This window comes from Rhinolophus ferrumequinum, chromosome X (genome assembly GCF_004115265.2).
Source record: "Rhinolophus ferrumequinum isolate MPI-CBG mRhiFer1 chromosome X, mRhiFer1_v1.p, whole genome shotgun sequence".
Lineage (NCBI taxonomy): Eukaryota > Metazoa > Chordata > Mammalia > Chiroptera > Rhinolophidae > Rhinolophus > Rhinolophus ferrumequinum.
Genome location: NC_046284.1, coordinates 16,744,710 through 16,762,925, shown reverse-complemented (window position 1 = coordinate 16,762,925; position 18,216 = coordinate 16,744,710). Strand labels below are relative to the sequence as shown.

Below are 18,216 nucleotides of genomic sequence, written 5' to 3'. Positions count from 1 at the left end.
TGGAAAACACACTTAAAATAAATAAAAATTTTAAATAAATAAATAAATAAATAAATAAATAAATAAATAAATAAATAAATAAATTTGAAAACCACAGATAAGAACAAAAATAGAAAAAAGAATAACTCCATGCCCCTTTTCACTCGCAGCCGAGATTCCTACCCACCCCAAGATAGCCTGTGCTATTTCTCACTGTGTGGGCTTCCACATACAGCAGGGACACAGGCCCCTCAGTTCTGCCCCATTCTGTACCATCAACACACCACATACAGAACCTGGGTGAAGAGCTAGCAGCTGTGAAGGACTTTACAGTTTACAGAGAGTGCCTGTCTCACTTAATCCTCACACCCACCCTGTGAGCAAAGCATTATTCAACTTCATCTCACAGAGGAGGAAACTGAGGCTCAGGGAGGTTAAAAGACTTGCCAAAGTCACCCAGCTGGGGAGTTATGGGGCCGAGAAGAGAACCCAAGTTCTCAAATGCCCGACCCTTTGCTTTCACTATTACCCCTCCAGGCCTTCAAATGTAAATGCAGTTATTCATCAAACACCAACCTGGTAGCCTTAAACAGGAATCTCTTCCTGGACAAGGTCTGGCCCCTTGCTGTCTTTGACCCCCTACTATTTGTGGCTTTGCCTCAGCTCAAACTACACACAGACAAGCACCCAAAGGAGGACTAAAATGACACTCGTTTTAAAGGTATGTCTCAGCAAATGAGCTGCTGTGTAGCTGGCTGCAAGCCCAGACCCTTTCAGTGAAACATCCTAAATAATTCAGATCCGTTGGTCTATAATATAAAGAGCAAATGTAGCTCGTTTTTTAGACCAGTTCTGAACATCAATAATACTAAAGCAGAGAGAACGTAGTTTGTTTTCATAGAACTGGAACAAATTGAAGTATCTGTGCAAAAGCACAGTGGATAGAGGGGCAGAGGGGACAAGGTCTAATTTTTACGGCAAGCAGATTTTCCAGAGAGGGACTATTTCTGAGAAAGGGATATTAGTCCTTAGTCAATAAGACCCGGATACATGCTACTGACAGAGAACATGGCAGACATGTGACTGCTCTCCTTGGAGCAGGCGGGAATCTACACGCTAGCTGGCAGGGAGTTTCACTCCAAAGTATGACTGATAATTCGAAATTATTTGCCCTCTTTCTCTCATTCTTTTATTCTTATGTCATCTTCACCTCTCACTCTTTTGTTTCTCATGTATTGTCTTGCTGATCTAGCTCCCATTTTTTCTTCAGGGCTATTTCTTTTAGCTCAAAGTGCATACCAGTTTCCCTTATGGTTCTGTTTATCCCTTTCTCCTGAAGCTTCCTTAGAAGTATGCATGGGGGCAGATGTCTAACAAACCAAACTTAAAGGTTCCCTTCTCATCCTCACCCTTCCGCTCTCGCCTATTTCTTCCTCCTGTTTTCTTATCATGGTATCTTCAAAGGCCCTCAAGAACTCTATAAATGTAGAAACTTCAGGAAAGTTAGAAAGGAAACACAGCCAATCTATATGTAAATACAGAATCTTTTCTGTTTTAATTCTTTATATTGAAAGGTGTTTCTCAGTTTACCTAGACCATTTGGGACCTAACTCATAGATAGAATGTCTTTAAGCAGTAACACATGCTTCTGACACCTTTTCTATTGTTTTGAACCATTAGTACATATTATATTATACTTAAAAGTTAAATGATAACACAAGAAAGTAGATGCATTTGCTCCATGCCTAGGCCACCAGTTCCTTGGGTGGAAGTACCATGTTATCTGGTTCAGCTTGCATTGCAAGACCTGTGATAGAGCAGGCCCTGGATGACACGTAGATAATAATTGTAGAAGTGATCTGATTTGATTTGGAAGTAACTCTGCCACCATTCTAAAAGGAAGGATTGAAAATTCTTCTCATCCCATGCTGATATGGTACATTTCTATACTCAAACATTCTTCTCCCTCTTCTTTTTCCCTTGGTTTGCATGAACTATGTACGTGCCTTCTTCAAGGCGATTTCCTAGGAAATTAGAGTGTTAGCCTACGAACCTTTGTTTGGGTTGCTTTTAGAAATGCAGGAAGACAGGGGCATAGCTGGCTTCCAGGTCAGCAGTTCGGCTCCGACCCTAAAACCAGGCTCCCGTCCCCATGAGTCTGTGCAGAGTGGGACTGGGCATTCTAAGCAGTTTATCTGCTAATTCAACATCTTAACCTATCCCAAAGATGGAGATCAGTGTGAGTCCAATCCATGTTTAAATGGCGGCCAATGCAAAGATGAGATTAATTCCTATGAATGTTGGTGTCCAGTTGGATTTGAAGGAAAGAACTGTGAATTAGGTAAGTAACTATTTTGGTATTACTCATGGTTCATAATTTCCCTTTCAAACCAGACTAAACTGGAAGATGCAATATTTATGTATCATAATTTTCTCCTGAAAATATACACATTTTTGTTGTGATAAAGAACACTTAACATGGGATCTACACTTAACAAATCTTGAAGTGGACAATACGGTACTGTGTTATACAGCAGATCTCTAGAACTTACTCATCTCACATAACTGCAACTCTAGCTGTTGACTAGCAACTGCCCATTTTCACTTCCCCCTAGACAATTATATTCTCTGCTTCTATGTGTTTGACTGTTTTAGCCACCTCACATAAGTGGAGTCATGCAGTATTTTCCCTTCTGTGACTGGCTTATTTCATTTAGCATAATGTCCTCCAGGTTCATTCATGTTGTCACATATGACAGGATTTCCCTTTTTGAAGGCTGAATAAGATTCCATTGTATAAAACATACTTTCAAACATACATTCATTTTATCTGTAGTCATAGTTTCCAGGATGAGTTCAAGACACTATATTAAGAGCGATAATAATATTTGGTAGATAATGGGTAGTGATGGTCCACTCACTAATTAATCCTCAATACAACCCTATGTGGTCATTATTATTATTCCTATTCGATGTAGATGAGGAAACTAGCTCAAACAGCTCAAAATCACAGAGGCAAGTAAATGGTCGAGCCAGGACTCGAACTTCAGTGTGTCTGACCAAAACCCATGCTTCTAACTACTATCCACAAAATGCAAAGAAAACTGAACGCATAAAACTGAACTGATGACTAAACTGCTATCAACATAGGCAGCAGAAGTCAAGTAACTATAGAATTGGGGTATGGCAAGGTCAGTTCTCTCATATAATAGGCACTTCACACATACGAGCCACTTCACATGTTAAATTTGTTGACAAAAATCTGAGCTTGTTCCCGAATTGACTATGCCAATTACACTGAAAGATTTACATAGCAAATTTAGGTTCAGTGGGCATCTTTTCCTCTCATAGCCTAGAATATTTTTTCCTGAGATTTTGGCAATCAAAACAGTAAACCCCAAAGTCCTTTGCCTACTTGTTTATTACCGCTCGATGCAAGATGACTGGTATTGTGATTGTGAAAAACACACAGTGCTAGTGACAGATTCTTTTTCTACTCTGAAACTCCAGAAGAATAGAGATACGATCCTAGGGAGAGAATTGAACACCACAGGCTACAAGACTAAGGGGAAAGAGTAGAAAATCAGCAGGACTCTGTTAAGGCGTTATATCAATCCACCTGACACATAGATGAAAAAGGCATAAAACAAAACGACACACAGAGCTACATTTGTCCCATTGAAAAAGGGATAAAAGTCACCTGTAATGTTATTCAGAAATCCTTTCAGTATTAAAGAGAAATCCATTGATCATCTTCCTTTGAGATCTAAAGATAAAAAAGAATAGAAGAAAAGGAAAAGGTGGCAGGGACAAACCATTTTAAAAGAAAGAAAAGAGTGAATACAGGGGGATGAACTGGTACACCTTTCCTGGATTCCCATCCTGTCAGATTTCCTAGTGTGGGGACAAACCAAAGCATGGATTACCTTTCCTATAGGTGTATTAATTGATCCAACATCTCTGACGTGCCACTTTCATCTGAAAGGTTATAACTTCAAATTCAGATTTACCTAGATAAGTTTGATCCTGATATTATGGAAACCTATAGAAATCTTTCCAGTAGTTACTCATTTTCAGCTTAAATAATATAACTATTGGAGCTGAGAGAATGAATAACTCAGTCTCAGTTAAGAATGAAGGGTACGTTGTAGTAAAGTATAATGGAAAATAGTGTTTAACATTAAATATTCCTTGGGTGGTCGGTTAGCTCAGTTGGTTAGAGCGCGGTGCTCTTAACAAGATTGCTGGTTCGATCCCCGCATGGGCCACTGTGAACTGTGCCCTCCACAACTAGATAGAAACAACTACTTGACTTGGAGCTGATGGGTCCTGGAAAAACACACTTAAATAAATAAAAAAGTTAAAAAAAAAATTCCCAAATGTCTTTAGTTTAAAAATAAAGACCCTTTAAAGGAGGAGAATAGCCCTGAGGAATGTAAATAGAAGCACAAAAATTCCGTAACAGGTTTTGCTACATGTGTGAAGCTACGGTCCACATGGCAAAAGTGCTAAGTCTCCAACTGGCCCCATCTCAGTCTTCTCGGCTTCCCCACCATTTTGGTTTAGTCAAGGCTTGGCAGTTGCACTGCACCTCCCCCAGCCCATCTGATCAAGGTTTAGAAAATTCCTTTCAGCTCAGTTAGTTCAGAAACAAAGTGGGGATTCTCTCAAAGAGCTCTTTATCTCAGACACTAGAGGAAGGTACCAGTTAAGCCGTTGCTTCAAACTGAACTAAAGACTAATCTCAATAGCTGCTATTAATAGATAGCATGGTTTATGGAGTACCTGAGCCCCAAGTCTCTTGCCTCACCCTCGCTTAGTTGGTTAGAGCGTGGTGCTAGTAACACCAAGGTTGCCAGTTCGATCCCCGCATGGGCCACTGTGAGCTGCGCCCTCCTTAAAAACAAGAAAAGAAAGGGAGATTTCCATTGTTTTCCTTTTCCCTTGTCCATGAGGCTCCTCTCCAGGGAAGGGAGGTACAAATATTCAGGGCACACCCTCTAGTTAGAAGAATAACAATTAACTGGCTATTGTGTCCCTTTGTCTAGAACAAAGACCACTGTATGTCCCTAGCTACACATCATATCTGAGACCTTTCCAGGTAGATCAAGTTCTGTAAGAACTTGGTCATTCCTGAACCTTCTAAAGAGCACAAGAGGCATTTCCCCACAGTGAGATAGGATGAAAAGAAAAAAATCACAAGCACATAAACTTTTTTTTTCTTCATTTTGTTAACACATCACAGACACTACTGTCTTATTTGCTATGTATTTCTGGGGAGTGAAGAAAAGAAAATACCTTGAGTTTAGCTGAATAGCAGCATATTCTGTGGTAAACTTGTTAAACAGAATATCTTTTGTTCAGGCTTTGGTTTTCACCTCAGTGAATATATCAGGGTAGAAAAAGGCAGAGTAAAATCAAGCAGAACAGCATAACTTTTGCAGAGGGCATGAGGGGAGTGAGAAAGAGGAGTTTGTGCCAACATAGAGGCAGAAGAACAGATGCTGTGAGACGTTCTTCAACAGAGCTTTTAGGCACTGAGACCAGCCTCGGGACCCAACACAGTGCCTGACATCTAAGTGCTCAAAAAACAATTGATGAATGAGTCCCATGGTGACTGTTCCGTAGATCCTGGACTACGGATCTCTCCAATCAAATTCCTTGTGCTATTATTCTAGTTCCAGAATCTTGAGTCCTTTATCTGAGGGCAAAAGACTGCTGATTGGGGGGCCGATTAGCTCAGTTGGTTAGAGTGTGATGCTCGTAACACCAGGGTTGCCGGTTTGATCCCTGCATGGGCCACTGTGAGCTGCCCCCTCCACAACTAGATTGAAACAACTACTTGAGTTGGAGCGGATGGGTCCTGGAAAAACACACTTAAAATAAATAAAAGTTAAAAAAAAATTACTTAAAAAAAAAGACTGCTAATTGGACAGCGATATTGCCCACAAACCAAGCCACAGAGCATCAGCAACATACCTGGGCCACAAAGAGCAGGGACAAATAAGGAAAATCATGGAGCGATTTAGCTACTTAGCCAAGGGCACAGAACCAGGAAAACCACACTGAGTTTACTCATTCCTGCTGTGCATGCACCAAACCAGGCTGCACCTACCACCTACCTCTGTTAACTTACTGCAACTTCATATTGACTGAACACTTTCTACAGGTGGTATTTGGTTTGGCTGAACATCTCAGTGCTGCTTTGTAGCAACACAATGATAGCTAGTCTCATGCAAGAGCCAGGAATATAGTCACCATGAGTGAGGAGAAAGGTCTTTAAAAAATAAACAATAAGGACCAAGTGACACCTTTTTGGATTGTGCACTCCATGGATTATTGGTAGCACAGGTTAAAGCTCAGGCTGGTTTCTCTGTCTACCTGGCAACAGTTGATTGGCCTTCCCTTATTTTCTGAAGTGGCAGTAAGGAACATGAGCTAATTATTACCTTAGCCTATACTAGCCTAAATATAACTTACCAAAATTTTAGATCTGTGACTCAAAAATCCATAATATACTCCCAAACCATATAGTCACTCTGTTAGCTTGCATTCCCCCAGAAAAAAAAGAATCTGTGACACAAGCTTATGTGCTAGGGTGTGCAATCCTAAGGAGAAAATAAGGGACAGGAGAGTGAGGCAGTGAGGAAAGGAGAACCAATAATAGGATGAGCCATCTCTACATCTGCAACTGATTGCTTGGTCTCCTGGGACTGTTCTCCAAGAAGCCACACGAACTGGCCTCAGCACAGTCCATTTGGGAGGAGGGAAGAAGTGAAAAAAAGAGTCCATCAGCATCTGTCTGCCAATGTCAAAAGTTCAGCCTATGGGTTGAACACATCTCCGGGTTGTACGTGCTGGTACACCCAGAGAGGCTGTGGGGCATCCGGTGGCTCAGCATCAACAGGGCAGTGCCAAGGCAGGAGGGGAGAGGCACGTAGTGCAGATATGAGCCAAGGCCGTTCAAGGCCACGTCGATAATGAGGTCAGTGGATGCCCACGCAGAGGTGATCACCACCGTGCTGGGGAAACACGGGTGAGGCCGAGAAGAACTGAGGTGGTACACAGGAGGTGTCTACTACAGCCACTTGTTCTCAGACTTCCCGTGTTCGAACTGCACTGACAAGTGAGCATTTCTGTTGAAAGTTGTACTGCTGTTGAACACGTAGGTAAGTGGGGAGATGTCTTCTATTTGTTGTGTCCCTGTGCTCCTCTAGAGGCAGCAATAGGCCCAAGGGCAGAGCCGGTTTCCCTCAAGTCAGCATATCTCGGCCAGCAAGCCCTGTGCCATAAAACTTCCTGTTACAGACTTGGCATAGGATAAACAAAGGGAAAGCACGGAAATTAGAAAATACACAATAAGATGGCAGGAATAAGCCAAATATATCAGGTATCACAATGAAGGTGAATTGGTGTTAATGACAACTTTCCATCTGGAGTTAAAAATCAAATTGGATGTTGTTGACAAAAGAGATACCTAAAATAAAATTATACCAGGAAGCTAAAATAAGGGGATGTAAAAAGATTTTTCTAACAAAAAGAAACAGGCAAAGCAGTCTTAATATCAGACAAACCAGAATCAAGACAAAAAGCATTACAGGAGACAAAGAAAGATATTTTATATTAATAAGGAAGGTTGTATAGAAGAGTCAAGAAAACGTGGGCCACCAGAATGCTTATCATTGTCACCACATAACGTCTTTGGCATTTAGCTACCTTAAAGGACTCTATTTCATTCTCTTGAGTTAATACATACCCACCTCAGCCAGCTTCAAGTTTCCTTTGATAAATTGGATTATATTAAAACTATGAGAACATTTGTGACAACATGGGTGGATCTTGAGAGTATGATGCTAAGCGAAATAAGTCAGGCAGAGAAAGACAAATACCATATGGTTTCACTGATATGTGGTATATAAACCAAAAACAACAAAAGAACAAGACAAACAAATGAGAAACAAGAACTCATAGACACAGACAATAGTTTGGTGGTTACCAGAGGGTAAGGGGTGGGGGGTGGGAGATGAGGGTAAGGGGGATCAAATATATGGTGATGGAAGGAGAACTGACTCTGGGTGGTGAACACACAATGGGATTTATAGATGATGTAATGCAGAATTGTACACCTGAAATCTATGTAATTTCACTAACAATTGTCACCCCAATAAATTAAAAAAAAAAAAACAATCTATGAGCTTCTATTCAGCAAAATACACTACATAGGGTGAAAAGGCAAGTCACAGAGTGCGAGGAGACATCTGCATCATATATCCAATAACTGGAACTCATACAGTGATGGGGGAATTTAAATTTGTACAGTTATGGGGCCAGCCAGTGGCTCAGGCAGTTAGAGCTCCATGCTCCTAACTCCGGAGGCTGCCGGTTCGATTCCCACATGGGCCAGTGGGCTCCCAACCACAAGGTTGCCGGTTCAATTCCTCGACTCCCTCAAGGGATGGTGGGCAGTGTCCCCTGCAACTAAAAATTGAACAAGGCACCTTGAGCTGAGCTGCCGCTGAGCTCCCGGATGGCTCAGTTGGTTGGAGCGCGTCCTCTCAACCACAAAGGTTGGCAGTTCGATTCCTCTACTCCCGCAAGGGATGGTGGGCTGTGCCCCCTGCAACTAGCAATGGCAACTGGACCTGGAGCTGAGCTGTGCCCTCCACAACTAAGACTGAAAGGACAACAACTTGAAGCTGAACGGCACCCTCCACAACTAAGATTGAAAGGACAGCAACTTGACTTGGAAAAAAGGCCTGGAAGTACACACTGTTCCCCAATAAAGTCCTGTTCCCTTTCCCCAATAAAATCTTTAAACACACACACACACACACACACACACACACACACACACACAAAATTTGTACAGTTACTTTAGAAAACTACTTGACAGTATCTACTAAACCTCAACATATGATCCAATCATTGCACTCATACGTATACATCCAGGAAATATGCATCCGTATGTTACCAACAGATATATACAAGAATGTTCCTAACAGCGATACAAAAGAGCCCCAAACTGGAAACACAGCTCAAATATTCTTCAACAGAAAAATGGACGAGTAAAGGTCGTAATATTTATGCAATGGAAAACTACACAGCATGTAAATGAGCTGCTGCTCTACAACATAACGTGGATGGAAAGATGCAGAAGAGTGCATATTGTGAGCTTCTATTTATTAATATATCAAGTTCATGAACAGGCAAAACTCATTCATTTTTAGAAGTTGAGGTGATGGTAACTTTGGGAAGGAGGAAGAGTACAGTGATTGAAAGGAGGCATCGGGAGAGTTTCTGGGGTGCTGATAATGTCCTATGTATAGAGCTGGTTAGTGCTGAAACCAGTACATACATTTTGTGAAAATTCCTACTAAAGTTCTGGCTACTTTTCTGAATACATGTTATATTTAATAAACATTTTTAATTGTAGTCCATGATTTAGTTAAAGTAGAATATCCAAACCTTCAGCTTTACACCAAATCAAATACATTGCTGCAACCACTGTATGCCTTGTTAGGAATTTTATCTTTCTACTCTTTTTTTAAAGATATGGAATGCTTCACAAATTTGCGTGTCATCCTCACGCAGGGGCCGTGCTAATCTCTGTATCGTTTCAATTATAGTATATGTGCTGCCGAAGTGAGCACATCTTTCTACTCCTTAGCTCAAGGCTTCCAAGCTTCTCTCCAGGAATGCCCCAGCTCACATTGTTTTTTTCATTAGTTTCAGGTGCACAAGACAAAGTAATACTTAGACGTTTATCATTTATATCCCTCACACTGTGTGAACCTCCCCTCCCCCATCCATTATCCCTCTGACATCGCACAGAGCCATTACATTTCCACCGTCTCTATTCCTAATCCCCAGCTCACATTTGACCTAAAATGCATATTAAGTGATGCTATTACTGTTGATTTTGCTTTTTTTCAGATGCAACATGCAGCATTAAGAATGGCAGGTGCAAGCAGTTTTGTAAAATGCGCGCTGACAACAAGGTGTTTTGTTCCTGTACTGCTGGATACCGCCTTGCAGAAGACCAAAAGTCCTGTGAACCAGCAGGTCGAAATCTAAATACGTTTGTTTTTTTTAAGCTCGGCAGACACATGCTCCAAATCCATATTCGAACTGGTAGCATTTTAACTAGCCTACATAATTATGATCCTTACTTGTTTCTACTTCCTTTGAAATCATAGGAACGATCAGTTGCTTGAATTGGAAAAATTAATGTTCCAAATAGCATGATCATTTTAAGGACAAATTTCTGTAAATGTCTTCAGTCTGAAGTCTTTTCCGTGTGTCCAATTTTTTTCTGACTTTTATGTCATGAAGCAATCGTGTGATTTCTGTATTCATATTTCTAATTCGTCCAGTCAAATTTATATAGTAATCCTATACCATAAAAGATATATAAGTGATTGACTGATAGATAGGCTTCTACTACAAGGATGGTGAATTTTAAGTATGGTTCTGCCAGGGTGTGGCTGGTTTACTCTGAGAAAGTTATTTCCTGTCCTTGGATCATGCACCATTCCTCTGTAACTGGGCTCGACACCTATCTCAGCAATGCATCCAGCAGAGGAAATTAAAGAGAGGACCAGAAGCCAAGAGTATTTACGCTGCAACTAAAATGATGAGTCTCTAATGCTTCGTGGGCCCACACGCCCGTCTTTCTACCTGGTTTTTCACAAACAACTGCTTCAAAGCCAGTCTACGTTGGGAGGAGAACATATGTATGTTTTAAGTTTCAAACCTTAATTCCAGTGTAGACAGATGGCACAGTAGCTAAGCCCTCATAAACTTTTCTATGTTATGAGAGAGAAAAAAGAGAATTGAGAAGCACTTCCAACTATTACGTGTTATATTTGAATAGTGCCTTAGCTTTAGCAGAATAAGTAGGCCCAACCTAAAATAAGCTTTTGTACCCTTTGATAGTACTTATGGTCCCTTTCCTGTAGCCATTGTTGATGATTTATATTTATACATAAGTATTTTGAACTAATTTCCTGTTTTCCCAACCACATGCTGTCTTCATGATACTTTGCCACAGCTGGTTGCTATAGAAATGTCTGTTATAAGGAATGGAGCTGGAAGGGAAGTGAGAAATGAAAATGAAATATGAGGTGACTTTGCTAGACTACAGGTTTCCATTCCGGTTGTCCCCAATGTTTCTGTGGACAATTTCTTTTCTTTAGGAAGTAAACCAAATCAAGGTAAAAAGGTGGCCAGTTTCCAGGTGGATATGGCTGTGATAATCATATTAGTAATGTATTTGCTTAATACTTGACAGTCAGATAATTAAATTACTATGCTCTCCCCCCCAAACAGATACCTAAAATCCACCTTGGAATCTAGAAGGTATTCTAGTCTACAAAAGAAATCCTGTTAACGAAAAGAAGCAGGAGTCTCATTTACCTAATTCTAATGTTAAAGTTACATGTCACCAATCATGAGACTTCCATTCAGGGACAGTACTTGGGAATAAGAATTTTTAGTGGGAAAAAAACACAACAGAAAGTCATTAGACTTTATAAAAGTCTTACAAAATTTGATTCTGGAACACTTATCCTATTTCCGTAAAGATGATGGATTCCTGAGCCAAATGTTATTTTCATAAAGGGTTTGAAAACTTTTCACGAAAATAATGCAATTAACCTTTCAGTTCGAAACTGTGTATATTCATTCATCAGATTTTTAAAAATATAGATGGGCCTGCTGTTCAGAAGTGACAAGGATGGGCCTCATTTTCGATCATTATAATACATGTTCTGCTTGCCAATGAGAAATATCCGAATACTATTTTTTTCTCCCGTTTTTCTAGTGCCATTTCCATGTGGGAGAGTTTCTGTCCCTCACACATCTATGAAGCACACCCGCGCTGAGACTGTTTTTTCCGATATGGACTATGAAAATTCTACTACAGATGAAACAGTTTTGGATAACGTCACTGAAAGCACCCAACCATTTAACGACCTCACTCGAATTGTTGGCGGAGAAAATGCCAAACCAGGTCAATTCCCTTGGCAGGTACTCTATATTGATGCTGTGTCAAAACTGGAGTTCAGTCGGGCAAGGGACAGGCCAAGTATGATGCTGAGGCTAGGACACTAGACAGACCTATCAGGGTGAAGGAAGTGTTTAGGCAAGTTTCATCACTGAGCAATTATGAGGATGCCCCCATAGGAAAGAGAAGTCCAGGGACGGCTACCATACAAGGTCAAGGAGAGTTTGGCATCAAGGAAACAGCATAGTAGGATTCCAGACAAGCAATAAGGAGGGCTGGAAGTGAGGTCACAGTTACTGGGGTTTGGGGTACTACTTTAGCTTCAGCTCCTGGGAGAACTGGTAAGAGTCAGAAAGTCTCTAGGTTCAGAAAAACTGGATTATTTTGAAGGGATTTAAAAAAGGACTCAAGTAGACAGGATTAAGGCAAGAACTGGGCTACTGGAACCAGCATACGAGATAGGAGATTAGTCCATGTGGTTCTCAAAGTGTGGTAGCATCAGAATTGCCTGCGATCTTGTTAGAAATGCTACACCCCAGACTTACCAAATCAGAATCTCTGGGAGTGGGGCCTAGCGATCTGTGTGCTACAAACCCTTTGGGTAATTCTCATGCACACTACAATTTGAAATCCACTGGTCCAAAGGAAACGACCTTGGTACAGAAACTAAGGTCCAAAACACCAAATAGTGGACTAATGGTACCGAGTCCCACGTTCCTCCAGATGTGATTTGCAGACAACCCACATCAGAATCACCTGTGCACATTTTTGAGGCCGAAGACCGAGAGCTAGATTTGTAGCGAAACCCAGGCTATAACTGGCTACAGCTAAAGCCTAAGTGATTCCATTGGAGAGAAGGAGCAGGCCTCAGAGGTAAGGAGCCAGGTGGTCCTTATATAAAAGTTGTGCTGTCTAATAAGGTAACTACTAGCCACATGTGGCTGTTTAAATCTAAATTAACTACCATTAAATCAAATTTAAAATTAATTTCCTCAGTTACACCTGCCACATTTCAAGTACACAATAGCCACATGTGGCTACCAGCTACCGTATTGAAGGGGGCAGATACAGAACATTTCCATCATCACAGAAAGTTCTATTGGACAGCGCTTACAATAGTTGAGTCTAATATAAAACTCCCTAGTGACCACAGTGTAATTTTGTAGTCATCTCAAGGATGCTTCACTCAAAATATTTTTCTCTGCTGAGTTTGGAACTTTTGCCATCAGAGACCAATAGCTTTAAAGACTTTTCAATCATCAAACAGGTAACAATTTATGCCAGGATCAGGTAAATGTCCCCAGTTTAACACCACTGGAATTTTCTGAGACTAGCTATGTATCTATCCAGGATTCTTCAGCTTGCCAGCCATTTTCCAATACAATGGGGATAACATCTTACACCCTTCCTGGAAGGTCGGGATTTGGCACAGATGTTGGGGAGAATGGTACTGAAGAGTGGCAGACCATCACAACCAAAACTTTATATTTTCCCTTCTTTTATCTTGTTCGTAATAATATTTGTTGGACTTGACCTTATAGCCAACAAAATACACTATATGTTCCTTTACACCCCCGTGTCCCCTACTTAAGCATCCAACCAGGGCTGCTTCCCTCACCCACCACGACCCCTTCCTTCACTCACCCACATCTTTATTCTCCTTCACAACTCTTTGTAAAATTGACCTTTTTCCTTCTCCATTGGCCTCTCCTTGAACAATCCCTCTTGGGTCCGGACACTCTAAGTATCCTTTATTCTATTTAACATCCATGTATCTGATTCTTTCTAATTTTACTATTTGTGTTCTCATGCATTTTCATTCATTCTGTATCTAACTTCCATGGATAAGGTGGTTAGAACAAAGGATTCTGCTTTATCATTATTACCTTCCTTGGGCTTGTGGGACATAAAGCAGTGCCTAGAGTGGAGGATCCTGTCACCCAGGAGTGTTTTATTAGCCAAGAAGATGACTTCCCATGAAAACAAAAAGCCAGGATTAAAAAAAGAAAAAGAAAACCCCAAAACATTATGGGCTTAACATTGTCCCCGTGTCATCCCAGAAATGAAACGGCAAATACACTTAAACGAGAGCTAAAACAAAAAGAATGGAGTTTTATAAAGTCTCAACTGAGTCACATAATCTCTGTCCCCCACCCACTCCCTTTAAGCCAGATGCTTGCCATGTTTTAACAATGCAAGTGTTTCCTAATAGAAATTCGAGTTACTCTAGCAAGTTATTTTTTTTCTTTGAAGCAGACAAAAAATTATTAGATGATGGTTGCAGTTGCACTGTGAGGAAGAAGATATAATTGATGCACATCATTTCAAATTCCCCCAGATGAAGTAAGATTACTGGCTGGAGAGTTACAAAGTACTAGATTTTAGGTTTTTCCAAAGGTGAAGAGCTGAGCTACTTTCTAGGACACCTGAGAAAGACCCAGTCATACATTGTTTCTGGACATTGTTTCTGTCCTCACCAGAGAACTGTGTCTCCACACCCACCTCTACCCAGTTTCGCACGGAAGGTTAATGTTTTAAAAAATATGAGATAAATGGAGTGTGCAAAAGTCACTCTTAGACAAAGACAAAACAGAAATGAAACAAACCAGAATCTCTCGTTTGTGTTAGAGCCAGCTCCACCCCATCACCGTTAATCTGCAGGGAGGAAATACTTGATTCCATTGCAGACAAGACTGCAAGGCACCGGCTGCAGCCGGGGCATCAAGGGAAAGCACACAACAGCTGGGGTTTCAAAGGGCAAAATATTTGTGGCTCTGAAATATGAAATACTGGTTAGCAATGTCACTTAGAAAGGTGTAATTCAAAATGCTGATACTTCATAAATGAGGGAGAGGGAGAAAAGCGACCATTTGGACGAAAAAAAATGCCACAAAGAACCTAAGGAGTTCACTTTCATCTGGAGTAATGAACAGTTTGAATGAACTGGAAAGCTTTAGTCTGTTACAGAAAAGTTTTAAGTGAGCTGTTTGCAAGAGCTAAAGGGCCACAGGGGTAAAGGGAAGATGACTTTTTCTTTGTGGATTTACGGGTGAAAGTTGCAGGCACGCAGGTTCTGGCCCCAGTTAGGAAAGCCACAACCACAGGGTCAGTTACTTGGGCTGGGCAGCTTTGGGAGGAAACGTTTGTTGAACAAATGTTTGTCTAATTGTTGACTTGAAGAGCTGTTCTGTCAGTGGGGGCAGCAGGGCCTGATAACCCCATCCTGGAGAGTGTCGAGGGCATTGGTTCACCTGGGGGTAGGTTAGAGTAGGCTAGGGGACAAGCTTTGAGACCCTAAGGAGCGATGTGCACCTTCTTCGTGGCCCGTCTGCGGTCGAGTTCATTTCTTACCTTATTCTAGGGCTTTCACCTCAGCTTCCGGGGTTGGAGGCTAGGCCACAGAAGCTGCATTACCAGGCAATGGAGACCTGAGCTTCCCAGAGCTCCATTCGGTTCTCGCGGGCAGGCCCCGCCCCACCCCGCCCCCCAAGGTCAAAGGTGCAGGCGGACTTGCCTGATCTTGAACCCCGCATTACAGTGACAGAAGGTCTGAGAGAGGAGCATAAGGAGGGAAGATGCCACTTTTCTTTATTTTCCCTCCAGATGCCCAGGGGTAGGCTCGGAGCCCCTAGAGAACTTGGGGAAAGGAAGCAGAGACTCTGCAGGGACACCTCAGATGGGGAGAGACGAAGCTAAAGGTTTAAATGCACTATATAGGAACGGAAAGGACATGTCATGGATTCACTATATGTTTAGCGTAGTGGGAAACTAAAACAAGACTCGAATTTCATACAGCGACATAGGAAAGCAATGAAAACTTAAACATTAGGGAAAAACGGAGAAATCGCAACACCTATACTATGACACCGATACTATGACACCTTCATCAACAGCTTAAAAGTGAGAGATCTTAGGAAGCGATAAAGTGTTTCAGCTTTTTAAAACTTTAATTTGGTTTTGGTCCCATGCCCTTGATCCTGTCAGCTGACAATTCTGACCGAACACAAACTTGCCCCCAAAGTTCCTCCCACCTCTTCGACTTTAGGTTAGGGTCTGTCCGGCCCTGTATGCAACGTACCTGGTCTTCTATTTTCTGTTTTATCATGGGCAGAATACAAAAGAAGCCAGGTCCTTAAGCTTTCCTTATCTTTTCTATTAGGTTGTATCATATGCAATTGCCAGTATTTAACTGTTTTAACCAACAAAATGTCTTGAGAAGCAGTCTGTCTATTCATTATACTATTCTTGGCCTAAATAATCTTTAAAATGTCTTAGCATTTTCCCCAGTCTCGGCTTTCCTCTGCTTTGGTCTGAAGCTATCCTAAAAGGTCCCTGGGCTCTTGACCTGTACAGCTACCTACATAGACCTAAGTCCCATGGCAGACAGCATGCAAAGTTACCATATGTATGAACCGAACTTTTTCTTTTTGGGGTGGCTGGAGGGGTTGGGAGGAAGATGTTTATGAAGATCCTAATACTATTGAAATGTCTTCCTTCACTTGGACAAAGTAAGCCTCTATTTTTTTCTAGCTCAGATGATAAAGTTCCAATTAGGAGAAATGAAAACATGACATATGTTATCTCATCTGGACCCACAAAACTATTTTTTTTTTTATTAAAGATTTTATTGGGGAAAGGGAACAGGACTTTATTGGGGAACAGTGTGTACTTCTAGGACTTTTCCAAGTCAAGTTGTCCTTTCAATCATAGTTGTGGAGGGCGCAGTTCAGCTCCAGGTCCAGTTGCCGTTCTTAGTTGCAAGGGGCACAGCCCACCATCCCTTGCAGAAGTCGAGTAGTCGAACCAGCAACCTTGTGGTTGAGAGCCCACTGGCCCATGTGGGAATCAAACCAGCAGCCTTCGGAGTTAGGAGCACGGAGCTCCAACCGCCTGAGCCACTGGGCCGGTCCCCCACAAAACTATTTTGGATAGAACATTTAGACTATTATTCTCTAGGATAGTTTAATGAAATCTATTTTGATGACTAGTCTAGTTAACCAGTCATTAAAAACCAAAAATGAGCATCGCCTCTGCGCCAAGAAAAATGAAGTGGGGCCAAGGGCTGGGCGAATCACACCTGCGGGCATAACAAGCAGTACATCATGCAGAAATGGTTTTGCTCTTCATATGAGTGTCACGAACACCTGGAAGAGCAGCCGCCATATTTCAGGCTCTTCCTGAAAGTCAAGGGGATATTAACCCCTCGGCAGGGCCCTACGTCCCTGCGTGGTACTCGTGACGCGAGTGGGGAACAAAGTCCTGACGCACAGGTTCAGATAGAGTGAGTAACACAGCTTTATTTGGGAACCAATGTCCCTCCAGGGGCCAATGCTCTGGTAAGCACCATAGGTTATACAAGATAAAATAGAATTTAATAACAAACCGAGTCCCAGAGTCAAGTAAGATGGAGAAGGTCCCTGATCTGGGAGAGACGACTGGGCCCACAACGGTTCTGAGGCGAGCTGGTCTCGCAAGCTAGAACTTCGGAGAGTCCCAGTATCTCGGCTTGCCCCTCGCAGAGGGTCTTAGCCCGAGCGCCCAGTCGGACTACTCACTCCACTGCTCTCGAGCTCTGCTTTTATCCTCTTTTCTTTGAACTTATTTACTACTTAGGTGATAACCAGAAGTTGTTTTGGTGAACGTGTTTACCACTCAATATTGTTATGCTCAGTTTCACACATAAATATAAACATGTTTACTTTCATGTATATGCTGTACACATAAACATGTTTACTTTCACTTCACTCTTATTAGTCTCACACCTACTAGTAAACCACTTGTTTTGCAAACCTCAATCCAACAACAACCTTGTTTATAGTATATTTCATGTGCTCCACACATTGAGAGAGAATGGGTATGCAAAAGTAGAACAAAAATAGTATTGTAAAGCTGGTGATAGCTAGGTAGGGAGAATAAGGATTTACTGAAATCCCAGGGAAAGGTCAGGTTCAAGTTAAAAGGTTACACAACAGGGCAATAGCTATTACTCTGAGTTGGCATTGTCAGTGAAGAGCATCAAAACAGATATGTGAACACGTATTTTGTAGATGCCCGTGGGTGTTTTTGGAGTGTGTCTGTGTGTGACAAACATGAAAATGTTTGACAGGTCGGAACTCAGAGGCCTTGCTCAGAACATACGCTTTCCCATTTTCCCCATCATTCTCCGAAGTGACGTCTTGCAAGAAATTGTCCTTAGTCAAGCAGACAGCTCATCCCTAAATAGCTAATATTTA

The 18,216-nt window shown here is 41.6% G+C and overlaps 1 protein-coding gene and 1 non-coding gene across 2 annotated transcripts in view; one reads left to right on the top strand and one right to left on the bottom strand.

Annotated features, from left to right (window-relative positions):
* The window catches only part of F9 (coagulation factor IX), a 31,815-nt gene that overhangs the window by 6,993 nt on the left and 6,606 nt on the right, over positions 1-18,216 (top strand). Inside the window, exons 4-6 of the mRNA XM_033116147.1 lie at positions 2,207-2,320; positions 9,913-10,041; positions 11,801-12,006. Of these exons, the coding sequence (XP_032972038.1) occupies positions 2,207-2,320; positions 9,913-10,041; positions 11,801-12,006 (449 nt within the window). The remainder of the gene's footprint in view (positions 1-2,206; positions 2,321-9,912; positions 10,042-11,800; positions 12,007-18,216) is intronic.
* Positions 9,526-9,629, bottom strand: LOC117030266 (U6 spliceosomal RNA). The gene has a single exon (XR_004424347.1). It is a non-coding gene; the product is annotated as a U6 spliceosomal RNA (small nuclear RNA).